This window comes from Bos mutus, chromosome 1 (genome assembly GCF_027580195.1).
Source record: "Bos mutus isolate GX-2022 chromosome 1, NWIPB_WYAK_1.1, whole genome shotgun sequence".
In the NCBI taxonomy this organism is placed as follows: Eukaryota; Metazoa; Chordata; class Mammalia; order Artiodactyla; family Bovidae; genus Bos; species Bos mutus.
In genome coordinates, this window is record NC_091617.1 from 68,023,720 (window position 1) to 68,051,349 (window position 27,630).

At 41.1% G+C, this 27,630-nt stretch overlaps 1 protein-coding gene across 15 annotated transcripts in view; it reads left to right on the forward strand.

The window, feature by feature from the left end:
* The window catches only part of KALRN (kalirin RhoGEF kinase), a 692,774-nt gene that overhangs the window by 488,726 nt on the left and 176,418 nt on the right, over window positions 1–27,630 (forward strand). For 3 of the 15 annotated variants that reach the window (XM_070370365.1, XM_070370372.1, XM_070370377.1), the window contains exon 34: window positions 19,272–20,688. The exons of 11 other annotated variants lie outside the window; for them this stretch is intronic. In XM_070370365.1, the coding sequence (XP_070226466.1) occupies window positions 19,272–19,334 (63 nt within the window). In that variant the 3' untranslated portion in view covers window positions 19,335–20,688. Of the gene's footprint in view, window positions 1–19,271; window positions 20,690–27,630 lie in introns of those variants that run through there. One more of the 15 variants, XM_070370373.1, reaches the window with a different exon arrangement.

A 27,630-nucleotide genomic window follows, 5' to 3' on the forward strand; every position in this document is an offset into this window, starting at 1 on the left:
GAATGAACAAGCCCTCCTTTGGCTTGCTTTCCTATATAAGGAGGAAAGGTAAATAACCAGAAAGAGAAAGGATGGCATTCTAGTCTTCTGCTATTAACAAGAGCTAAAAAAGGCTCCTAGGTTTTTCTTGTAAGAAAAAGTGGGCTAATGCTGCAATTGGAAGAACTTGCCTTAAATGTAAGAAGTTAGTTTCCTTGTAGGGATTATTGTTGATAGGGGGAGAGAAAAATAGACTCTCCATTTAAATGGGCTCATAGGAAAACTTCCCTGGTGGCCCAGTGGCTAAGATTCTGTGCTCTTAAAATGGAGGGGGCCAAGGTTTGATCCCTGGTTGCGGAAGAAGCTCCCACATGCCACAACTAAAGAAAGATCCCAGCCAAATAAAATAAACTAATATCTTTAAAAATAAAGATTTGGGCTCCTAAGTAGAAAAATTCTCCAGAGAATAAGGCTGGATATAGGGCTTCTTGGGAGGAAGGAGAGCATACTGGTTCCAGTTCCCTAGAAGCAAAGTCTGAGACCGGGATTCCTGTGCATGGAGTTTATTGGTGCCCCTTCAGGGAAAGGGGCAGGAAACAGGGCCCATTGTAGAAGGAGCTAAGGCAAATGTGCACGTGGCTTCAGCTGGAGTCCAGCTCAGCCTGATCCCTCCTGGAGCTGGAGTGTGAATGGCACCCAAAATCTGCCCTACCTTGAGGCAAAGGACTGGTCTTTTGTGGCAGCTGTGAGCTGTTAGCAGCCAACATGCAAAGAGCTGAAGCATGGCAGCCCCAGCAGGAAAGAGAGTCTGAGTGGGCTACGAAGGTGTCAGCTGCACAGAAGAGATGGCTTGGGGAATCAGGCACGCATTCAGTCCCTGACTGCTTACAGTGGCAGGACCTTGAACGGGTCACTTAATCATTCCATGCCTCCGTCTCCAAGTCTGTACAGTGAAGGCAGTGATTTCAGCTTCCTGGGATTTTGAAGGACTAGCCAAGATCCTGTACAAAAGAGGGTGTGAAGCAAAGGAGACTGTCCAGATGACTGTGGTGACTTGAGTTTTAAGGGCCTACAGATCACTGGCTTTTGCCACTAAGGATAAAAACCAAATATCTGGAAATGTGGAGACTCAACAGTGTCAAGACTAATAAAAATCCTATCAGTTCACACATTGTAATATTTTTCACTTAGCAAATTCTTTAAAAAAAAAAAGTCAAGATGATGCACTACACCAGCAGGATATAACTTGTTATAAAGGGAATAATGCGTTATGAGCCATATCCCTAGATTTTTCTTGTGTGTATAATATACACAATTTTTCGTGTGTGTATAATATACACAATTTTATGATATATTTGGGTCAATGACCTGTAAAAGAGTTGCTACTCTTTTAGTTATATTAAATTAAATAAAATTATAAGAGAAGACATACTTTTTAAAACTTCTTTATCTGCGTTAATATAGAAGGTGTAAATAACCCAAAGCAATAGCTAATAGACATATTATAAAATACATTACAACATATGGTTTGGTATTTGAGAGAACACAGAGAGGCCACTGGTACATTTTCTAGTTGGAGAAAGACCAGAGTTTTTGTTTCATATGTTTTTTTGGTTGGTCGGTTGGTTGGTTTTGTTTGAATTTTCTTTCAGATATATCTAAATAAGACAGTGTAATACAGGTCTACTAAAAATGTATTCAAAAGAATTTAGTGGTCAACTCAATGCATACCTAAGGAAGTACTTGATCTTAATAAATGTATGAAATAATAAAAATACAAAAATAAAGTTATTGATCATCATTAAACAAAACAAAAACGAAAACCATCAAGATGGTCCACCCAAGTTTGAGTCTCCAGAATGAGATTGTGACAACGTGTGACATTTAGCCCTGGGGCCTGAGCAGGTGATCCACCTTCTGGAGGTCTAGCCTATTAAATGCACGATGCTAAAAGCTAGAAAGAAAAAATGTAATGGGTCTCCAGGAGAGTCCTCACCACTTCTGTTACTCTGCCCTTTATCTCAGGGCCCTAAACTGTTTCTTTAGAGGGAGAGGTTTGTGTTGCCTCCCATCTAGTAACAGAGCATTTTCTAACTCTTAAACAAATACCTTTAAAAGATATACAGTTGTACTCCTCCTCTGAGGTGGATACATCTGAAACCTAAACTTAGACTTCATAAATGTTACCAATCAATCATCTGGAAAGCAAATAATCTTCATAACCCACCACGGGTGAGAAGCAGTTTGCAGTACACAGGCAGATCACAGAGCACTGAGCCCACAAATTTCTTGGTTTCCAGTGGTGGTATTGTGCAAATATATGATCCAGAAATAAGGAAATTGCAAAAGGTGATTTGTCAGTAGATTAGATCTCTGTGTGATAGCTATAGGGCTGGCCAGAGGCCAGATATGACTCCAGGTAACTCTGGAGTTTGAAAACAGACACTCAGGAAATAATGGAGCCCAAGATAGCCTCTTGCCCTCTGTTTCCATCCTGTTTAAAGGGAACAAGGTGATTTGCACAGAATCACAAAGCCAGTTCCTGGCAGACCTCAGATTGAAGCCCAAGTCACTCTCCTGCCTGTTAAATGGAATCAAAAGCATAGTACTTTTGTAGTAACTGATAGTTCAGCTTCTAAAACTTTGTAGCAAAAACAAACACTATTGGTACTGGCTTCTTTCCCAGCTGCCTCTATACCTCCCTGCCCAGTCCCAGCAAATCTACAGCAACCCAAAGTAAAGTACAAAGTGGTTCTTTAAGTTGTCTCCAGACTGCAAAGGAGAAAGATAACTTATCAAGTGTTGATGCCTACCACAGACTGTTCGATACTAAGTACTTGTGACTCATGTAGTGGCCTTGGTGGGAGTGCGATTCTGCCCGAGTCTTCAAGCCACTCTAGGCAAATTCCCTTTCGGATTCTGAGAGCTTGGGCAGAAAGCACTGTGGTGAGGCCGATCCCTGCCTCCAAGCGCTGCGGGAGCGTGAGTCTTCAGAACAAGTTCAACCCTACTGCCACCCAGCACAAACTTAAATTCTGTTTGTAAAAAGTTTGGTGGAAGCAGAAAGAAAATTTGAGATCAAGCCAAGATGTTAAAGTGGATTAGCTGGCAACAGTCCAAGGCAAACAAGCCTCAAGTGAGTACACTGCCGGTCGGACACACTGGGGAGAAGGGACACAGGACTGGGAGATGGCACAGGTCGAGGGCAGGGCCAGCTTGGAGGTTGGAGGCAGAGAGAAGTGGCAGCTCTCAGGGCGAGGGTTTTACTGGACTGTTCTGCACAGACCTCTTGGCATATCATTTGCCCTTTTTCCTTCTGAGTTAAAAAGTTCTTTTAGTGCAGAACAAGATGACTGAATCTACCTTCTTAAAGCTACTGGTAAGAGGGAAACAGGCTTTGGGAAATATTGTTTTTTTAAATGTTGTGCTCCTGGATGACTAGGGGGTGATGACACTAGGAGTTCTGGTATCTGGAGGCAAGCTCTCCTGGTAGGGGTGAAAGTGAACTCTTAGGAATTTCAAGATATGAACATCTAGAGCCAAAGTAGTGAGATTAGAGTGGATGGGGTGGGTGAACGAGGCTTTGAGGTGGTGGTTGTGCTTTAGCTGAGCTTCCTTTCCCCATTTGTGCTGTGCTGTCAAACATGACATGTTTTCTCCCATAACATGGGAGTCTTGGTAGATAAGTGGATAAATATTACCGTTTTTTTGTGATCTTGACTATAGATTGCAAATGCTTGTGTGGGTTTTTCCTTCCTGGAAGCTTAGCTTCACTGCCTTACTGCTAATGGCTACTGCCCACCTATCTGTCATGACTAGTAGGATATAGTGGACACAGGCTGGCCATGGGAAGATCTACGCTTCTGTGGCATTGGGGTGAGATGATATGATCCTATTGCCAGAAAGTAGAGCCTTGTCAAGAGAAACAAGATTGCCTGTCCTCTGTGGTGGCTTGCCACTAGGAAAAAAACTCCAAGGATGGGACTTTGGTCCAGGGCAACAAATAGCAAATGCCTGCTGAGAGGAGCAGCCTATTTCTGCCCTGATAGCTCTTCCTATTGAGAAAAGTGCTGGAAGATGCAGATCTATAAAGACTAGACCCATTCCACGTGTCCACTCCGTAGTTTCACCCAGACTCTTCCTTCTGCTAATCAGTCTTTCTGATCTTCTGTTGCCCTGGTTTTGCTGGAGTAGTCACGGCCTTATTCAGAGTTGATAGTCAAGTTTTCAGCCTCCCCCTTTTAGAGTTGAGTTTTCTAAGTTCAGAATGTTCGTCTCCAATCATTATTATTATTATTATCATCATTAATGCTGTAATTGGTTCTACTTGAAGCTGCTAATTGCAGCAACATATAGACATTGATTAGAAGTTCAGAAGAGCAATTCTAAATCTGCATGGCCCCTGCTGATGCTGGTTATGGGGCGTTTACTGAATGTTCCCATATGCATTGCTCTCTGTGTCATGTGCAAGGGGTTGTACTCCACTCTGAAGATTATGAAGAAAAAAAAAAACAGGCTCTGTGTTTTTCTGTCCCTTTCCTGTCTCCTGCTAGCTGGTTTTCTTTCAGTTGCAGGAATGGGATTTAGAAAGTTTCATTCAAGACTCTGCTGTTAGTCACTTACACATGGACAATAGTCTGCCTTGGTGAGCACTAGAGGATGTTAAAAGTTCATTACCTTTTCTTTTCCTCATTACCTTGATGCATGCCATCTTTTAATCTCATTGATTAACTTATCAAGCATTTATTGAGCTCCTACTGTTTGGTAGGTGCTATTCTAGACAAAGAGGTTATGGCAGTGAACAAAACAGACAAAGCACCTAGGTGGCCTGCTTAAACCTTTCTCTTTTGTGTTGATGTGAACCTAAATATACTCAAATTGGAGATATTTGGAATGCGTTGCAACTTACATCTATTTTTTGTGTGTGCATCTGTGATTGACACTATTGCAGCTTTTATTTTAAAAGAATTCAGCAAATCTTTTAAAAACATAACGTGGGAGTTCTTGAAGGTAGTCCCCCAGTTTTTAACTTCTTGATTCATAATGATTTCAAACCAGAATGTTAGAATTTCTACCACTGTCACCTTTGAGCTGTAGTTGCAGTCAGTAGAGTTTCAGTTAGGGAAGGTCAATGGCACCCCACTCCAGTACTCTTGCCTGGAAAATCCCACAGACGGAGGGCCTGGTAGGCTGTAGTCCATGGGGTCGCGAAGAGTCAGACACGACTGAGCGACTTCCCTTTCACTTTTCACTTTCATGCATTGGAGAAGGAAATGGCAACCCACTCCAATGTTCTTGCCTGGAGAATCCCAGGGACGGGGGAGCCTCGTGGGCTGCCGTCTATGGGGTCACAGAGAGTCGGACACAACTGAAGCGACTTAGCAGCAGCAGCAGCCTTCCTGGCTGGTAGAAATTCCAGACAAAGAGAATAGATCAGGAAGTAGTCACATAGCGCCCAAACATTACTTCTATCTCATAAAACAAGAATATCAAAGGAAAACTGTTATTTAAAAAAAGGGGAAACTGTTATAATAACAGGTGATGATGATGATAATGAGGAAGGATATGAGGGGATGAGAAATGGGGAAGAGCTTATTCAAGGAACTTATTTCAAATTGTAGAATCTGAAATCTGTAATACAGTGTCTAACTCATCTCCCCATCACCCTGCACCCCCCAAAACAAGAACAGTCATAGTTTCTATTACACACAAGATATTAAGCAAGCACCTTTATTGAACCCATGAAAATGTATTGAAAACCACTCAAAGAAAAATATTTTAGGCATATGTTCTCTAATATTAGATTTAAAACAGTACTTCCAACGGGGGCATATAAAGTCCAAACCACTGGATTGGTTATGCATTAAGGAGGCAAATAAGTAGCCTGGCATGCTGCAGTCCATGGGGTCTCAAAGAGTTGGACAACGACTGAGCAACTGAACTGAACTGACTGAAGTAGGCACCACCATTAACTCCTGATCAAGCAGGAAAATCTGTTAACAGAGAAGAATGAAATTAGCTAGAGACAAAAATGGAAAATTATTTCAAATATTTAGGTACACTGAATTTTATTCAACAGAATTTTACTGAGTGTTCACTGATGACCATTTACCATGGAGATTCAGGATATATAAGAACAACCTCTGTCCTTGTCCCAGAGTTTCCTGAGTTCACACCCACAAGTGTCTTATATATGATGCCACATACAGTGGCTATATACATGTTATTTGTATTTATGGAAGGACACAGTTGTACTTGGCACTTCTTTGGTTCCAATTTTTGTGCTTAGCATCAGAGAAACTAGGACAATGAATGTTAGTTGAGATATATACTTATCACACAATATGCTACATTTTTTAAACAAGTATAGGCACTTTGAACAACAGCCTAGGAACCAAGGATGGCTTTTACACCAGAAGTGAAATTTGAGCTTGACCTTGAAGTTTATCTTCCTTCTATTTCTCCTCTTTTGTATCAGTTTTAACTCTAGAATAATTATTCTAATCATGGAGAGATTGTAAAAGAGCAATGCAACTGATACATCTGTATCAAAAGAAGTATTTTGTTTTGATGTGGAATTAGGCTTTTTTTTAATGACCTGTTAGTTCTGATGGGAACTATTAAAAAGTTCCCTCAGAATTTTTTCCAAAAGTTTCTTATGCTTCCTCATTATAATCTAATTAAATCTGTTTTTCCTTAAGCAGATGTACTCAAAATTTTTTAAAGGAACTTTTGAAGCAATAATACATACACATGATTTAAAATTTAGGTGTTTTTCTTGAGATACTATTTTAAAATATAAAAGCTCACATTTATTATTTTTTAAAAATGTCTAAACAAGTAAACAAACAATAAGTACTGTTTTATACTTTTTTCTTGTAACAAATCTGGGTAATTTCATAGCAGGACATGTAGAGCTGGGTCATTCTTTTTTATGGCTACACAGTATTCCATTGCTTAAGAGGACCATAATTTATTTAACTAGTCTTCTATTGATGGGTGCCTGGGATGTTCCAGTCTTTTACCACTACAAACAGGGCTGTAATCCTTATACAAATGTAGTTTTTCATGCTTGTGAGTTATGAGTTTATTACTAGCGTAACTTCTTAGAAGTAGAATATGTGTTTAAAATTTTTGATAGATGTTGTTAGACCACCCCTTATAGAAGTTGGACCAATCTATACTCTCTTCAGCTGAGTATGTGTGTCAGTTTCTGCAGTCTTGCTACCTAATGTATCTTCAATAGTTTTTATCTTTTCCAATCTGATATTAGATACTTTAAAATAATCCTTATTCAATATTTCTCTCGTATATATTTTGTTTAACTGATAATATTGCAACTGTCTTATTTTCTGTTATTGTTATTGAAATGTGCAGTATTGGACTTACACTATTACCAAATGAGACTTACAGACTTGTCTGATTAGCGGTTACTATGGATAAAATGCATTCCTAATCAGATACATCTGGTATACATTAAACCTTTTCTTAAATTTATTAATGTAAAATAGGTATACTAAAAATGCATAAAAATTACTAAACATTTGAATAGATAATTATAGAGTGAACGTACATGTAATAACCATGCAGTTCATAAGAGCAGGACATGGCCAGATTTCCATAAACTCCATGTGTGCCCCTCTCTGGTCACAGCCCTGTCCTCTTCCCTAGAGGTAACCATTCTTCTGACATTCATAATAATAATGTCCTTATTTTCTCTATTATTGTACCTTCTATGGGCTTCCCTTGTGGCTCAGCTGGTAAACAATCCATCTGCAATGTGGCAGACCTGGGTTTGATCCCTGGGTTGGGAAGATCCCCTGGAGAAGGGAAAGGCTACCCACTCCAGTATTCTGGCCTGGAGAATTCCATGGACTATATAGTCCATGGGGTCGCAAAGAGTCGGACACAACTGAGCTACTTTTATCATCATCATCATGTATATACACCTACAGAATATTATTTCAGTGTGACTGTTGTAAAGTTTTATATGGCTAGAATCATTCTCCGTGTGTGTGTCCTCTCTTGCTCAACACTTATTTTTATGGAATTCATCCTTTCTGACATGTGTAGTTGTTCATTCGTTTTCATTGTTGTGTAGTATTCCGTTGTATGAATATACCACAACTTATTTATCCATTTTGCACATGGGAAGTTTGGGACTATTAGGAACAATGCTAGAATACTCTTGTATGTGTATCCTTGCAGAAGACGTGTAGTTGAGTTTCTCTAGGGTATAAAGCTAGGAATGAAATTGCTAGGTGCAAAAAGAGAAAGAAATTGCTAGGTGATAGTGTGTAAGTGTGTCTTCCTCTTTACTATTAACTGCTGACACCAGCTGTCCACTCCTACCTATAAGTATATGTGAGATTTCTGTTGCTCCACATCATCATGTGCACTTGAGAGAGCCAGGTCTGATGGGTATGTAGTAATACTTGCTTATGGTTTTAATCTGCAGTCCCCTCATTATTAATGAAGTTGCAGATCTTTCCATATCTTAGTGGGCCTTTAGATTTTCTCCTTCGCAATGCCCCTGTTCATCGCAGGGGCATGATGCGTAGTTTTTTAGTGAGCTGCCTGTTTGTTTCTTTCTTATGCATTTTTGGGCCTTCTTTATATATTCTAGATATGAATCCTTTGTTGGTTATACATGTTGTAAATACCTTCTTTCATTCTGTGGGTAGTCTTTTCACTCTATTGTGTCTGAAAAAGCATCTAAATCTAATTTGACATTTTGAAGGCAGCACATTTGTAAGTTAAAGGCTTATATGATGGGATATAATGAGACATTTCTTACTTTTGGTCCTTTAGAATAGAGTTCATCATTTTATTCTCCACAGAATAGTGGAAAATACCAATATGGAAACTTTATACATAATGTGGGCTTTTGTCAATCCCTAAGTTTACCTCTGTTTTACTAAAAGAATAAGAACAAAGACTTTGACATTTTAAAACATATCTGTTGCACTTTATATATTATGTAACAGGCAATACAGTTAAAGCAATGAAATGTATTAGGAAAAAAGATGGTAAGTCCATTGCATTCGGAACTCAGTTGTTCGACAAACAGATCTAAGACCCAGGTAGGAAACCTTTACATAACAAAACTAAGCATCTATGCTCACAGGAGAGCCTCTCAAATCCTAATTTTATATGTAATTCTTATCATTTTCACCTAGTTACTTAGCCCATAAGAGAAAGTTACTTCTATGTAGACACTAGTAGCCACAAAAGCTGAGCTACTGATAGCAAGAGAGGAAGCAGAAAAGCTATGAAAGCAAAAGCTGACAGAGGAAGCAAAACTCCAGCAGTTGGGTCCTATTTACTGAAGGTATATAACCTGGCACATCCTTCATATTTTGTCCTATGCCATAACTATTACTCCGTTGGAACTGTCAACAGAAGGGGAGATTATGTTCAGTTTATTTTTCTTTTTAAGAAGTCAGAGATGTAAGGCTATTCATCAAAAGATTTAAACGGGAAGAAAAAGTTGGTGTTGCTGTTTACCTTTTGTCATCGAGAACACTTGATTATCCTGAAGGCACATTTCCCAAAGGGGTCTGGAGAGCTGAAGTGCTGTTGACTGTGATTTACATTAGTGGAGAGATTTGTAAAGGTGAAACTCAATTTTTCTCAATCCTAGTTATTGACTCCAAAAGACTGCTTCTGCCCTCTTTTGGCATTTATTGACGGTCTGCATAATCCACTCTAGTCCACACTACTGTACTATCACACATGGCCTGTGAAAGAAGCCTCCTAATTGGTGCCCAGGCATTCACTCTGACCTTCCTCTAGTCTCTTCTCCATTCTGAGGCCAATGTGATCTTTTTAAAGTGTAAGCTTTTCACATCTATGGCTTCAACCCCTTTGAAAGTGTCTGTTTGCTCTTAGGATGAATACCAAAATCCTCAGTATGCCCTATGAGGGCTGTATGACCTGGACCTTGGCCCTCTTCTCCTCACTGCAGCCACTTTCCTCTTGTTGCCTGCCCCGTGATCTTCCTGACCTTCCAGGAATGTGTCAGGTTTCTTGCCATCTCAGGTCCTTTGTTTCTTCTGCCTAGAAAATTCTTAGTCCTCTCATGCCACAGTCTGCCCCATTTGCTCTCTCTTCTTAGCCCGTCCTGACCCCCTGACTAACTCCTCTCCCCAAGTCACACCTCCCACAGTCTTCTGTATTGTTATTTCTTAGAACCTGTCACCATTATTGACTATCTCAGCATTTGTTTGGTTACTCAGTTGCTTCCTCCACCAGATGTTAAGTCCATGAGGGCATCATGGACTTACTGCATCACCCCTATTGCATTACCAAATCCAACAAAATACTGATTCACAGAAGGGACTCTGTCACTGTTTATTAAATCAATGAATGAAGACCCAATAAACACAAGGTAATGTGTTGGGCATTATGGGTAAGAAAGAGATCTAGAAATACGAAACAGATATTATGAAGAAAATCAGAGGACTTCCTGGGTGGTCCGTAGTTAAAATGCTACACTTCCAATGCAGGAGGCATAGGTTCGAATCCTGGATGGGGAAACTAAGATCCCATGTGCTGCACAGCCAAAAATAATTAAACGTCTTAAAAAATAAAATAGCAAAATATTTTTAAATGAAAAATAAAATCAAACTTACCTAGTCTGGGAAGATTAGAAAAGGTTAGCATTAAACTTTACCAAGTGGGTAGAGTTTATCTCGGCAGGACTGGTATTGGGAGTGGGGAGGAATGTCATTCTAAATGGATCAAACATCTAGAACAGGGAAAGGGAGAAAGGAATATATAGGGTACGTTTGGAACATGCACAGTAAACATGCCTGATGCAGTGTGGACTTTGTGAGGTGAGATGTGGGAGACAAGGCTGAGATGATTGGCTGGGTCAAATCATAGCAGACACTGGACACCATTCAAAGGAATGTGGACTTTGTTGGGAGCACCTAAGAAATACTGAGAGTTGTTTTTAGCATGATGGTTACAGAATTACTCATATCTTCACCTTTATGTGTAACTCTCTATATGCTCTCATCTTTCTCTCAACTCAGAGTGAGTCTAAGGGTAACCTGTCCACAGGTTCTGAGTCGCATATTTTGTGCCCACTTCCATCTGGTACATTCACCATCTCTTCTCTCCCTCATACTGTCAGGTACCTCCTTTCCTTTTGCCATTTCACACCTCTTTGCTGCTTCATGCTCACTGAACTGGAACTTCTTTTGATTTTTCCTTTTCCAGGTCTTCCCCCACCTTCAATAATAGTTTCTGCTTCCATTCTGATGTCCATGACAAATTCCAAGATGATATCTCTGCAGTGACTTACTCCTCATGACAGTTTCATATTCGCTATTTACTCAGCATATTTTTGCACACCTACTATGTGCAAGGCAGTATTGCAGACTGGAGATGCAGCAGTGACATCACACAGGCCAGTCCCCAACCGAATGAAGTCTCAGTTCTCCTGTGGAACCAGGAGACTCACGAGCAAACACGAGGCCAAATGGTGGCACAGTGAACACTGGCACTGTTAGTCTTTATAGTTTGCTGCCAACTTCCTTCAGTCTCGGCATCAGAAAACTTTCTTTTTTCTCTCAAACCAGCAAAGCTGGCTTGACTGCCTTGTATGGGGCAGAAGCAGAATTTTCCAGACACACAGGTATATATCTGTCGATCCGTTTTGGGCAATATCCCCTGATAGCCAGCCGGTCCACAGCCAAGTACTAAGGATGATTCATGATTCCCTCAAAATATCTATCATATCACCCTGGTCAGGCGCTGCTTACCCTTTATTTAAATTCTTTAAGTAGCCTCCTAAATTCTGCCCCCCACTGCTTTCTGGGATGTTGGCCCTGCATTATATCTTTTCTACTGATACCAAATTCATCTTCCTAAAACATTTCTTTCAGCATCTCACTTGTCTGTTAAAAGCCTTCTGTAGCGTACACTTAGAATAAAGTACAGTCCCATCTCCAAAGACATTTATATAATTTTTCCTCCCTATATACGATCCTTATCTGTTATATACACTAAAATACACTTAGATTAGATTGAATCATGTGAAACTGCCATTTTTGTGGATTGGATCCAAAATGGTTGATCAAATATTAGCAATTTGTAGGTTGCAACCTAATTGCACTTACCAAATAATTGGTTACCTGTATGTCTCTCTCCCATGTTACATTGTGAGTTGCCTGATGATCATGGCTTAATGATGCTTCTATCTTTACTGTCTACTACAGCATCTGGTGCATAGTAAACAGTGGCAGTCAGCTGCCTCCACTCATGTCATGATCTGCTCCTGCTGCTTCCATTTCCCGTAATGCCCACTGACTTCTAATCACATCCTACCCACCACTCACTTCTAGACTGACTCATGCCTCCTTCATGGAAATGCTCACTATTTCTCCACATTAATGCCCTGCTACCACCTCTGAGCCAACAATATTGGTCTCCCACAGTCAAATGTTATTCTTTAACAGCCAAAGCATATGTATTATACTTTGCATACAGTTGCACTTTAACATTGAATTGAAAGATGTCTGTTTCTAGCCCTTACTTTTCACCCTAGGATCCAGCAGCATATTTTCAATTGTCTATGACATAACTGCTCTTGAATGATTCACTGTAGTCTACTCAACAGAACTGAAACTAAACTCATATGCCACCTCCCAGATCTGCTCCTGGTCTAGATCCCCATCCACAGCTTGGTCTCTAAGCCATCTCAGCTCTTCATTCTCTGTCCTCCTCCTGAAACAACATTCCACAGGATCATCACAGTGGCTGCATTTTTCTCAGCCTGCCTTTAGACTTTTATATAATACATCAAGTTTATCCCTGAGAGCTTCAAGAGAGGAAGAATGTCTCCCAAACCACAGCAACGTTCTCTAGGACCTAGAGCGTCCTGATAAACTGGCCCCTTCCCCTTGGTCCTGCCCCTCCCTTGCTGTCTGCAGATTACTCTTCTCACATTTTCTGGTAGATATGTGTGATTATATTTTCACTAAAATATAATGATCCTTCAAATCATAATCACCTTTGTTAGTATATGTCTAACACATACTGCATCACTGTGTCTCTAAACTTCTCTCTCTGTCCTAAAAGATGTTTCTGATCTCAGGAAGAATGTTGCTGGAATGCATCTTCATCATTATTAGAATGATAGTAGAATGACTCTCTGGAGTCCCTTCCATCAGCACTTTATGAGAAAGCATCTTCTTCCAGTTTGCTATTGTTTCCCATGGGTTAGTTTTCATCTCAGCAGCTGAACCCTGAGACCCATTAAAAACAAGGCTTACATGTGGTACACTGTATTATCAGCAATGCATTGAAATAGAGTGGGCATTCACAGAGAGGCCTCAGAAGAGACTTGTTTGAATATGTTTTTACATGTATAATTTCTGTTTGTGTGTATCTATGAATTTTGGTGTGTCTCTGACTGTGTTTCCCGTGTTGCTCTCTAAGAAGGATTCACCCACGTGATTTGGGAGGCAGGGATAGCTTGGATATTTCTCCTGGCCATCAAGTCCATGACATTACAAACCAATGAGCCATGTGCTCCAAAAGCTCATGGCTACAGCTGACACAGGTGAAGAGCCTACCTGAGCTGCAGCCTGGGTTATTTTTCTTCTCCACCTGCCTGGGATCTTCCTTTTCCCTCTAAATATGAAAGACTAACTCTTCTGTTAAACACTAAAAGGAATGTGGATGTGTATATATGTGTGTGTTTGTGCTTCTGTATACATATATACATATACTTATATATACATATATGTATGCATGTATGTATATATGAAGGAAATACACCAAAATGTAAGTAATGGTTATTTCTGGATGGTGGCTTTTTCCAAATTCTCCACGATAAGTCAGGTTACTTTTATTAATCAAAAAAAGAGTAGATGTTATTTTTAAGGACAGGAAGGGTCATGATTATTAGATGGTTTCTGGATCAAACCTCTGTGTGAATCAAAGACAAAGGGGTGAGCAGGTGACTAGTAGGTAACAGAGGGATGAACTTCCCCTCAACATCTCAAGATGAGAGAAAGTGACCAGACAGTGAATTTGGGCCGATTTGCAGGATGGGCCAAGGTTACTGAAGGCTGTTAGTTGAGGAACTGGCAACTTTGTTTGGTTTTTGAAGGTCAGGAGTCTTGGATAGCGAAAGGGAAGAGGAGGAAAATTCAGGCAGGGAAATAGGGAAGGTGAATAGTGGGTTAGTTTATCAGGGTTTTTCCCCAAACTCAGCTGTTTAGTAAAGTATAGAAAAGGTGAGAGGAAAAGCTTGAAATATACGCTCAAGTTCATGAAGAGATTTCACGAAGAGATATACAGTGGGATGGAGAAAAGGCAGGCATGCTCAAGTTCGGTTTTAACCCCCTATGATTCCAGATGGAAGGGTTCCCCGAGTGATCAGTGTGGGGACACTGGGTCCCCAGGTAGGGAGGATGGGTCACCCCTGCATGGGCAGCAAGATTCCTAACAGCAGGTTCATCATCAGGTTAACACACAGCTCCCCCACACCCTCCCCTACCTCCTCCTCCCTCCTCTCCTGCTCTTAAAGGACAGAGCGAAGTTTCTGATAATTTTCGGTAGAGAAAGTTTCTAACTTTTCTGAACTTGGAACAAAAAAGTTACATGAAACAAACATTGTCAAGGATGCTCCTCCCACCTGGCCTAGTCTCACAGTTCTCTCCAAAAGCAGAAGGGAAAATGGAAAGATGAAAAACAGAGGGAGTGACTCTTCCTTGCTGAGGCTGGTTTCTTTCCTTTGGGATAGTGTTCTGGAAGTGGGGACTTCAATCTGTCACTCAGGAGGGGACACAGCAGAGCCTCTCTCTGCACCGCCCCGAAGCCTCTTTGTTCTTCACCGAGATGCTTGGCTAACCACTCCTTGCCTCCTCACCGAATTCCAGATGAGGAGCCCTGGGGTCAGTATGAGCAGCACACACACACGGCTAGAAGCCAAAAGTAGAGTAGGAAGCATGAAAAAACTAAGAATGTCACAAAAATCAGTTTTGAAAAAGAGCTACACTGAAACCATAATTCATGATGTCTGTCTGCACGATTCAACATTTGTACTATTCTGTATCTCAGTTTCCCATTCTGGTGAAGGAATATTTCCAGTCTGGGCTCTAGTTTGAAATTGGAGGTGGAGAAAGGCTCTTTTAAACCATTAATATGGGCTTTGCAGTTCCATGTGTGTAACAGAAGAACACAGAGCAGTGAAGTGCCCCCCAGGGACAAATCTGCCCATCTAATGAGAGGCACACAGTCCTTTCCCTTAGAAGCCCCTGCTATAACCAAACAGGCCAAGGAAAGCATGAAGGCTACTATAAGGAAGCGTCCAGAACATAGACAACTGAGAGTAACAAGTGTCTTTCTTCCTGACCGCCTACTATGAGCCTGGCATTTTTTAATGTAATTTCTTACTCAATCCTCACAATTCTTCAAGGTAAGTATCATTATCCTCATTTTTGCAGATGAGGAAAATGTAGAAGTTAAATAACCTGCCCAAGGTCACACATCCAGAAAGTGGCAGAGCTGAGATTTGAACCCAGGTCTTTCTCATGTCTGCTGTGTACACTGCCTTCTGCTGGCCAAGTCCATGAACCAAAACATTTGGATGATTCAGGCAGAAACACACAAAGTAACATTTTGGCCCAGATGCTGTTGCTGCTGTTAAGTCACGTTGGTCGTGTCCGACTCTGCGACCCCATAGACGGCAGCCCACCAGGCTCCTGTCCCTGGGATTCTCCAGGCAAGAATACTGGAGTGGGTTGCCATTTCCTTCTCCAGATGCTGTTAAATCTTATCATTTCTCCCTCCTGATCAATTGAATGAAATGCACCTGATTGAAAATACCAAGGGCAAGGGGAAAAAATAAAAAACCAGGAACATACCATGTTCCATGTATTATACATGTCCACTGCTCACTGTCTGCTATGCCTAACAGAACATGACGTGAGTCAGGAATTTAGAAGAGACAGTTTATTATGTCTGCCACAGAACTAGTAACTCAGGCACATACCTGCCTCAGTGGCTTCCAAATCCATCAGACAGAAACATCTAGAACATATAGTCAACTGAAGATGCATTTAAAAACATATTGTAAAACAGCTGCCTCAGATTCTTTGTAGAGCAAGAAAGGATATAAATCTATAATATAACAAATATGTTCCCCATTTGTGGCTATTTTTATACCACTGGATGTTCTACCCAGAGACTGTAGAACCTCTCTTTATAACTCAGAAAACTCATATTATGAGTGTCTAATATTAGAGTGAGACCTGCAGTATATTAATAAATAGGTGTTTCTATGAAGGAGTCTATACCTGGGCTTCCCAGGTAGCGCTAGTGGTAAAGAACCTGCCTGCCAGTACAGGAGATGTAAGAGACGTGGGTTCAGTCTCTGGGTTGGGAAGATCCCCTGGAGGAGAAAGTGGCAACCCACTCCAGTATTCTTGCCTGCTGAATCCCGTGGACAGAGGAGCCTGGCAGGCTACAGTCCATAGCATCACAGAGTCAGACACAACTGAAGCAACTTAGCACATGCACGTAACTGAACAGGCAGAGATGGGAGGAATCTCAATATACGCCCCCCCCCAAAAAAAAGAATTCCGGAAGGTCTGGTTAATAAAAGCTGCTCTCCTATCAAAATGGGTCTCACTGATTCTTGCTCCTCATGGAAAATGCCCAGGTGCTTCTGGACAGTGTATACTGGCAGACGTGAAAATGCAGTTGAAATGCTGCACAACTCAGGTTTTCCAACCATGTATTGTCTGGTACATAGACAAGTCCTGTGCCCTAATGACTTTAAACCAAGTGACCCCTAGAATTACCAAGGAAACATTTCAAAAAACTCATCCCAGGCTCCTCACTGGCCTGCTGAATCAGAATGCCAAAGGTAGAGGGCGATTGGATATGGGATATCTGTGAATTCTAAGCTGAGAGTTATTGTCTAAATAGTAGAGATCGTTGACATTTCAAAGAAATTTAATGGCATTTTTTAAAGCACATTTCCACTTAAATTTTTCCCACTAGTCTCTGCCATAGGCTAGATTTTCAGAAAATCATCTCAATGACATCATAAATGGCTGTCGCTTTTTAATGTTGATGTATGGATGTTAACTACTCTTTTAAGGCACCAACTGGGCCGTATAATATAATGACTTCCTATGTAAACATGCATGTATTTTCTCAGTTTTGGAGAACAAGTGTTCAGTTTGCCTACATGCCTGAATTTCTTATATGTCTCACATAACAAACCATCATCAGATTTGCAGGTACACAGAGACCATCACATCTTGAGGTTTAAAAGGAGATAAAGGTTTTTGTGCAAAATCTAATAAATACACATACTGAAGTGACCCAAACCACTTCTAGTTACGTCTTCAAGGATAACATGGATCCTCAAAATATGTGAGGGATGCTTTCTAAGACCTTTGGAATCCACAAACATACACACATACAAATATCATTTAACAGATGGATTCTCCTTTACACAAGGCAACCTACCACAGCAGTTAGGACCACTTTGGAGTCAAACCAACCTCAGTTCAGATTCAGCCCCTCCACTTGCCAGTTGTATGATCCTGGGCAGGACCTTAATGCCTCAGTCTGCAAAATGGGAGTAATGGTATTACCCATTCCAAATTTTGTGAAATGATGCATGCCAGATACTCAGCACTTTGCCTGGCACATGGTAAACATGCAACAAATATTATCCATTAGTAATAGTGATAATAAAAATGACGGAAATAAATTAGCTATTAATAATGATGACACTAAAAATATATTTTTAACTGTTCTCGTCCCTTATAATTTTAACCATTGTATACAGAGCCAAATGTCAAATTCAGCACTTGTAAAACTATTAAATTCTGCCACTAAAGTAAGTTCTGCAGAGGTAATAGCACATCTATAAACTGGTACTGACAGTGAATTATGATGTGGGGGACTAGCTAATCAGGACAGTTGATGCCACGTCCCTACCCTCAGCCCATTAATGTAACATTATGCAAAGGAAAATATGATTTAAATTTTTTGAGACCCTTTTTCCCTGGAAAAGGTGAGCTCAGTGGGCACCAGTACTTTGCCCTTTCACAAATACATGCATCCTGTCCCAGACTTTCTTTAGAATCTCATCTCTCTTCTGAATCCTTAGCAGCCCCGACCTTCTCCACCGTTCAGAGTAACTGCCATTTGAACTCCATGCTGAGGCTTTTTCTGTCCCTTAATGAACAGTTTTTGCCTGGCTGGAGTTCTTACTAAAAGAGTCTCATACTGGTTTTCTCATTTCCATAAGGTAGCCTTTGACACCGTGAGCTGAACCACAGTCAAACTGGAGGTCAGACTCTTTCATTCCTCTTAAACTTTTCTCCTGGATAAGAGCCATTGCTTTTTGAAATATTTCACTCTTCCAATAGCACTAGAAGTTGGTTCTCAAAAAAGAAAAAAAAAGAAGTTGGTTCTCTTTGAGGGACCATCGTTCCTAAAGAATGGATGATTCCATTGCCTCCAGTGGCCCAATAGAGATGGTAGAACCACACTGGAATATGGGGTCTCTGGCATGGCTCCATCACTCCCTCACTCAGTAATCCATTCTCTTAGCCAGCCTTGCAGTGTGCATGAACCAGCTTTGTGCCTTAGAAAAGTTCCAGACTACCACGTTATAGACCCTGGAAACACTTGAAATCAAGAGTGTTAAGTCAGTTACTACTAAAGATCTGCTGCATAAATGGGTAACCTTTTCTCAGTTTCTTTCTCTAGCTGAATGTCATGGTAAGCCTTGGTAGGGCACAGAGACCCTAGAAGAATTGAAACAAGAAAACAAAACAAAACAGGAAGGGTATGAAATAAACACTAATGATCACTGCCACTGGACCTCTTATTTAATGTATCCCTATATTATTCCTGGCTCCACCTCTCCTTGTCTGTCTGGGAAGTTGGAAAGTCACAGCAGGATTGCTCTACAGGGAACTAATGCTAAAAACAGCGTGCAGGTTTGCACTCTTGACAGTATTTCACAGTTAAAAGTGGCCGCTCAGTGATCCTCCTCTGGATGCTAGACCTGGCTGACTTCTGAACCTTCAGACCGAGCACTGTCCTACACAGCACTCTGCTTCCTCCATTTCCTCTAAAATAATGACTGTGTATTTGCCAGGTTGCACTGTGTGCATTGGATCACTAGAAATACACTAGGTCACACTGATGGTTTCACTCTGTTTTCTATAAAGGGCTACAGGATCTCATGAAAATTTTTGCAGAGTTATATGCAAATCACAGAGCCCCGGCCCTTTTCTTAACAGGATGGCAACCTTGCTCCTCGGTGGTACCTGGGACCTGGAGATCCTTTCTCCACTTACGTTTAGCACGCAGCTCACCGGGGTAGCCGTGCCGCCGTTGGGACCTCCCACCTGGACTCCCATCACCCGCCTCTCTTGAGACTGCTCTGGCAGGGCTGGTGTGGGGTGCAGCCTTTGCTCAGAGGGCAACATGTTCCATGCAAAATCTGCCCCCCGGGCCATGGGCTCACTCCTCGGGGCCCCTTGCTTCTTTCTCTATTGGGTGCAATTCAAGGTTGCCGAGCTTCTCTCCAAAGTCTAAAATGGGAGGGGGGGGTGGGCAGTAGGGACCTGTGAGAGGCCCCATGGCCCAACACACTCCCCCAGCTCCCAGTCTGAACATCAGGCCCCTGGCCCTGGTGGGGGATTCATTAGAGTTTTCCTGGAGTTTTTCTCCAGGTTGAATGTTTCTTTTGTCAGTGGCCCCAATCTGGAAAAACCCATCATTTTAATCTAGCCTGCCTCCCTATATCATGAATGGGAGGGAGAGGGAAAAAGGGACCTCTTATGGTTATGGTTTATGGAAGGTGAGGGTCAACTCCAACTGATCCCAAACACTGGCAGGAACTACTTCTCCCAACAAATGTTCCATAATCTTCAACCTACCCAGGTTTTGCCACTGTTTTCTAGCTCCTTCCTAACCTTACTCACTGCTGAGGTGTCTGGTTCGAAGATCACCCTACCAGCCTTCCTTGGCTTCCAAATTATCCTGTTGGCAGGGGTGGGTGGGAGGTGGGAGAAGAAATAAACAAACTGGCCACATGTTGATAATTGTTGAGACTAGATGATGGGCACGTGGTGTTCGTTATATCATTCTATCCCTTTTGTATATGTTCGCAGTTTTTCTTAATAAAAAGTTAAAAAATAAAAAAAGTCCTCCAACCCCCAAAACACTTGAGAGCCCCCACCCTAACACAGAGTTTCATGGAAATCCCACACCAAGGCAAAAGGCAAAGGTGATTCCATTCCATTATATATATATGTATGTATATATTCATTTTCTAATTTTTTTTAAGGCCCACTGCTTTATTTTCAATAGACTAAATCTATTTATAAGAGGTCCCAAAGTTGGGTTTACTTCCCCCAGCTGGGTTATGGGGGAGGGCTTGGGTAAAGGGTTCCTTAAAATCCTGAAAGTTTACACTTCCATGTATCTCACAATCTTATTGTGAGGGTGGGACTTGTTCAGTGTTCTGAACTTTGCAGAGGAAACATGCTCTCGACTCAAAGTGTCATGCTCTGGAATTGCACCTGGCTCAGGAAAGGACTGTCTTTGTACTTGAATTTAAATCCAATGGAGAACCTTAACATGGGCATTTGCATGACTAAGAATTGCTGCTGTCTTTTTCCATATGTCACTTTCTTGAATGTGTTCTAATAAAATTATTCTAAAGCAGGCTGTTGATATACAGTGATTTATAAATACTTTCCGTTGAGTACTGAGGCCCTTAATTTTCTACTAAGAACGCACCCCATCCCACTTTCTGGAAAGATCTGTTGAGGACAGAAGCAATGGGTGTACGTCTGGCCTGGTGGTGGCACCACTGGAATTGTCATCACAATGCAAATCATGTCGACCACTGTGGATTTTGTTTTCTGGTTGCCTAGCAGCAGAATTTGTTTTCCAGGATAAAGATGGTCATGTGAAGTGGATGAGTGTGGTGGGGGAAGGTGGAGGGGGCAAGGCAGGACCAGGAGGATAATTCCCTCAAAGAGCAAAGCAGGAGAGACAAAGGCAGCCAAATAGAGAAGTTAAGTTCTAACTCATCCTGTTCGCTGATACGAGTGCGTTCAAGTGATTATCAGTTAAGATTTATTTACAAAATTTCACTTTTTGATATCAAGTTAGAGCAAGTTCGAATCTCAAAATGTCATTAAGCAAACTAGAAGCAAATGGAGAAAGTATGTATTTCCAAAGTAAATATTTTGAGAAGCACTTTTGACTCTGATCTCTATCTCCCCTTAAGCCAGGCTGGCCAGGGCACTCCCATTAGCCATAACCAACTTGGGTCAGTTTTTTGGAACAGGAAGCTTTGTTAGAAACCTTGTAAGGGGCAGAAAAGGCAGGACCAGACAAGGAGGCTTCCATACACTGAGCACTCTCCTTATACCAGATTATTGGGAAAGCACTTGATACATATCAACTCCTCTTATCTTCAGAGCCATCCTGAGAGGCAGGCAGTACTTCATTTTCCAGATAAAAAGGCTGAAGCTGAGAGAAGTAAATAATTTGTACAAAGTCATAAAGCTAGAGAATAACAGATCTGTGATTCAGGTTTCTGATCCCCAAACCCTTGCTTCTTCAGACCACAGGTCTGATGGCCAGTGCTCAGTCTGGGCTCTCTCCCATATACCTTGCCATGAATACATTTAATGAATTTTGCAACCTCTGTGTGCTCTGGGGGTTGGTGGAGGGAGGCACAGCATCCTGCTCTTCCTGTTGATTGGCGATCTCTTCCAGGCCAGGGTTTTGAAACCTACATCCACATACCTTGAACTTAGCTGTACAGAGCACAAGCTGATGAGGCTGAGATTCCTATTTGGTTTTCACAGGAATTTGCTCACTCGGCAAATATTTGAGTGCGCCCATGTGCTGGGCATTATGGACTAGGTGGGCAAATACAGATTCAGCCCCTGTTCTCACAGAGCTTGCTAGTGGAGGAGAGAGGCATTAATCAAGTAATATTTGAATGGATATGTAATTATCAATATAATTGAAAGGGACCTTGGAGATCGTTGAGATCCACAGATGAAACAAGACCCAGAAATGCTAAGCAGTTTGGTTAGGACAATATAGCAAGTTAGGGCAGCATAAGAATGAGAATTCAGTAGATTTCTGTTCCTAGAGGGCCTTTTCCCTATTGTGTCACACTCTGGTCTCTTGCACACCCATAGCCAGCCCTGTGAATGCATTGATCAATCAGTACACTATCCCCAGCCTAGGAAAAACCAGATAGCACATTTTTTGTAATGAAAATCAAACAGCATAGTGAATTAAACCCCTGAGGATGGCAGTTACTCAAGCCTTGTTTGCAGACTTATTTCAGAGCCCAAAGCAGGAACAGAAAGGCAAGGCTCCTGTGCTGTAAGAAGGTTTCTTGCAGGTGTTTCAATGTTTTGATCTGACCCAGTGTTTTCTTATCTCTCAATGTCAGCAGTTGTTCATTCACTTGTTAATTCAGAGTACTGACTAGGAACCATGCACAGTTCTCAGAACTAGGGACACAGCAGTGAACAAAACAGATTGCCCTTATGGAGTGAACATTCCAGCTGGGGGAGACAGACAATAACTGAAATAAGTAAATAACAGCATATTAAGAGGTAATAAATGCTACAAGGAAAAGTAGATCAAGAGAGGCAAGTGGGGAGTGCTAAGGAAGGTGGTGGTACATTTTTAGGTGGGATGGTTGGGAAAAAGACCTCCCAGAGAAAATTGTTCTTGGCCATCATTTTACTTACACACACACAGCTGTGCAGTATGATTTGAAATGTCCCATAAGCCTTATCCCACCTCCTTCAGAGAAATAAAGGTCTTTCAGTAACATGTCTCAGAGCCCAATTTCTGGGTTTCCCTTTTTCCCTTTGACTTAAGGCAGTGGTTCTCAAACTTGGAGAAGGAATGGCAACCCACTCCAGTACTCTTGCCTGGAAAATCTCAGGGATGGAGGAGCCTGGTAGGCTACAGTCCATGAAGTCACAAAGAGTCGGACACGACTGAGCGACTTCACTCACTTTCTCAAACTTGAGTGTACACCAGCATCATCTGGAACACTTGTTAAAACACAGATTGCTGGGCTCCACTCCCAGAGCTTGTGATTCACTCCGTCTGGGGTGGGTCCAAGAATTTGCATGCCCAGATGCTGCTGCTGCAGGTGGTCCAGGGATCTCACTTTGAGAGCCACTAGGTTAAGTATTATTGGAGAAGGAAATGGCAGCCCACTTCAGTATTCTATTGGAATATCCCATGGATAGTGGAGTCTGACGGGCTACAGTCCATGGGGGTCACAAAGAGTCAGACACAATGATTAAACAACAACAACAAGATTAATTATTATAGCTGAAAGATCTCTGTTAAAATCCTGATAAAGGGTGTAACTATTCATTTGGATCCATGGACATTATCAAAGTAGCTATTCCTGGAAGAGCAGAATCCTTAAGAAATGTGACTTTTTAAAAAAACTGAGTTAAGTTTCAGAAGCCACACCCCAAGTCTCCAAGTGAGGAGTTAGGGCAAAGGACAGGTTGTCAAAAGCTGGTGACAGTATTTCACTGTTTGTCTATCAATACTTTGTGTTTTCCTAGCATTTAATACTTTTACAAACACTTTTATTCACTACTCTTTTTTGGCAGTTAATCTGTCAGGTAAACAGTTATAGATGTCCTTATTACATTTTCTAGATAAAGAAACTGAAACACAAAGAGGTTATATGGCCTCCCTTGGGCATCAAGGATGAGCACACCAGTTGCCTTCCTCCTAGTTCAGTGTTCTTTTTCTACTCACACTCTTCATAACATGAGCTATAGCTTTCCCCTGGGGTGACAACCCCGGACCATTAAAATCCAGGACGTGTAGTTGCTCTTTGCCTTTTAGTCTGTTCAAAATCCCACTTGCTGCATGTAGATTATCCATGTGGGTGATTAACTGTGACAGATTCTAAGCCCTGCATGAGTTTCCTCTGCCATAAACACATTTCTCTTCTACTGCCAGGTATTGTACAGAGAAAATGCAAACTCATTTTAATATTAGCCCAAGCTAGAATTAATCATCGTGAAAGCAAACCTGCTGGGGGAAAGGCAGACATAATACTTTCCAAAGACAAATAGAAATGGTATTTGATTATGTGTACTTTTGCTTCCATTCTATTAGTTGTGATAATTGAAAGTTTCCTGTATCACTTAAGCATATGGGAAAATGAGGGTGGATTTTGTTAAATCCAATGACTGGTGAATCACATTCCCAGGTATTTAAATATACCCAAGAAAATCTTAGACATGAAAGAGAAAATCCTGTTTTCCAGTACTTGCCTTTCTTTTTGTTATTTTCTCCAGTTGTACACTGATTCCTCACAGTGAGGAAGTAAGGTCTCACTGAATCTCACAGACAAGGACCCAAGAGTTACAAGGAGCTGTTTCTCTTCAGCTCCCATATGTGTTTTAACCATCCAAGAGCCAAAGGTTTTAGAAGCTTCATTTCTAAAACGGTCCTCATCTGTCTCTCAACTCTTCAATATTCTAACATTTTCCTCCCGTACCACCATTGGGACCACTCATTTATTCAATAAGCACTTACTCGGCACCAGACACTGTAAGAGCCACTGAACAGGCTATGAAAATGAGTTAGAAATAATCCTATATTCAAATACATGGCATATATTAGAATCATTTTATAAATCACATAGAATAGTCAAGTTGAAGTGTATTCTAGATGTAGATAATAAACCCACATGAGCATCTCCCCATTTTAATTCTCTGTACTCACTATATGCTCAAAGAAAGCTAATTAATGAGTTATTTTAGCTTCAACATAAAATAGGTATCATTAGGAAAGAAATGCCTGGGGAAGAGAAGAGTGGGGTAAGGAAGAAACTCTACTCTGTAGCTCTGAGCACATATTGATATGTGCATCAGAAACCCAAAAGCTTGGTAACAAGGAGGTGGCGTAGGATCTAACATCTATCATAGTTATCCCACATGTGGACCATGGTAAATTGAAAATATGAAGATTATAAAACTTGGATGATTAGAATCTCCATATTTATGAAAGATACTATGTGAATGTGTTTTTCCTGAGCTTTAGACTCCAAACTGTGCTATGAAAATGACTACTCCTTAAAAACAAATAGTTCATGTCCACTGCAACACAAGGACTGAACATATAAGCAAACAAGTTGGGTTGGAGGAGATGAGGTGGCGTGCAGAGGATTCAGTTAATCAGGTCAGTGTTAGAGACACCTTGAGAAGAAAGGCAGACTGTAATTCAACAATACATGTGTCACAAATACATATGCACAGGAAAGGTGCTGAAGCCCAGCATAAGAATTTTGTGAGCCCGTTAAATAAATTGCAAATACATAATCCAAAAAGGAAGACAAGCTTAGAAAACCAAAATGCAGTCAGAAGACAAGGATTAGATTGTAGTTCTGTTGACCCAAGTAGCTCAAGGAATACCACTCACATACCTTCCTTCTGTTTGTGTTGGGTCACCTGTTGGTACAGCAGCCCTTACTCCCTCTATTCAAAGGAGCTGCTCAGGCTCTGACTCCAGCCTGCTTTAGGTTGGGTTTTGTGAATAGCAGAATCTCAACACAGGGGTTCAGGGCAGATGTCCAGCTGGCTCTTGGATCTGTCCTATGAACCCTATTTCTGCCAGTTCTGCAAGCCTCTTCTAGCCTGGGAGGGAGTTTTCACAGCATAGATGATGCATCGAGCCTTACCAATGACCATCCAGGGTGCTAGTGGCTTGATCGTCTAGCCAGGCCCACTGTGGGTGGGTCTGGTCATGGATGGTGGTAGCCACAGGAAGAAATAGCAGTGATGGGAGGAGGGGGTCTCGACGTATATGCCTTTGAGTTTCTGGGATAGTGGAATAAGAAGTGTTATTCTACTTGTTACGCTGTCCAGGGATACTGTTGCCTGGCAATGGTGACCTTTTAATGGGCCTTACACCCAAATATCATGTGGAGTTTTTAGATTTGGCTGTATTGATTTTTTAGATTTTGCTGGGTTTCTGCTATGGCATCAATCAGGGTTAAAGGATCCCAGGGTGAGAGTGGGGACCAACGTGTGTGCTGAGGAGGGGGCTTCTGATCATACCTCGTATGGGTCAACTATCTTTTGGCCTATCCTGATAAAAATTTAATTTTTAACTAATACTATAGAATGCAAAAACATTATACCTTACATGTAGATGTAGGTCATTAGCTGAATAAAGAACCACTACAGCTTTATAGGATCCATGTCAGATCTTACTAGTAATTGGATTTGTCATTGCTATAAAATAAGTCCCATGAGGGCAGCAATTCTTGTCTGCTTTTTTCACTGCAGTCCCCCCACTGCCTATGTTAATGCCAGACACAGAGTAGGCACTGTAAGTGCAATTGCATATTTTTTTAATATGCAGAAAAACAGAAATATTTCCCATCTTTAATACAACCCGACTGGTTGTATTGATGGTGAATACTTCCATTACACCACTGGGGAGTAGGAAGGAGTTCTGAAGAATAATGTCACTCTTGACAAAAACAAGGAGCCTGTTGCTTGAGTTCCAGGTAATGCAAGAGTAGAAGACAGGTTTGTGTGTGATAGGCAGAGTTAAAACCTGAGATCAAGGACAAGAACTGATAAACAAGGAAAGCAATTGGAAAGTTAGCAAGGAAGCTCCAAGGCCGTGATCAAATAGGCGAGCAGAAGCCCAGGTGCCAGCTATGTGTGGGAAAATGCTGTGTGGTTTAGACACTGACAGTGCAAAGGATTCTGATAAATGCTGACTCTTCCCGCAACAGTTTTTATTGTATTATACACCCATGAGTTTTTAAATGTATCATTTGACTTTTGGGGCTCTGTAGATTATTTCTAATTAAGAATGGCAAATGGGACAATTGAAAAAGGAAAAGCACCAAGGGCCAGGAGCAATAAAAAGGAGAATAAACCCAAAAGCACACATGTCTAAAAAATTGAAACAGTTGCTATGAAAAGTCAAATTTGAAAAATGCTTCACTGAGTTGGTCGCCAGTGAAAAGGACTACAATTCCAAAGACAGTGTTGATTGCAAATACACTTTTCCTCACTGCCCTGTCCTGTCACCATGTTCATGATTCTCATTACATATTCCTGAAGCTCCAGGAAATGAAAATGTGAGAATTGATGCATCTGTTCGAGTCAGTCCAAGAGATGGTCAACAATGGAATGTGATGCCAATTCCCTGATAACAAGTGCAGCTGGCCTTCAGCTTGATTTTATTGAGCTTTAGGACTGTTTCCAAAGTACACACAAGGAAAATAAAATATAGTCCTTAACTGCAAGAATTGTATAGTCCAACTGGGATAGAAAAAAATATACTCAAAGAACAAAATTCACACTATGTCGGAAGCATAGCTATTGCATTAATCTAAGAGATTCCAAAAGCTAGAATTATTTCTCCTTCCTCTTTTTATCAAACACCAAGGATGAGTCATAGCATGTAATGGCCATAATCTTCAGATTGTTTAAAAAAATAATAATAAATATAATAATAATCATGGTAGTAATAGTAACAACAACAATAATAAAATCTAGTTCAGTTCAGTCCAGTTCAGTCACTCAGTCATGTCCAACTCTTTGCGAC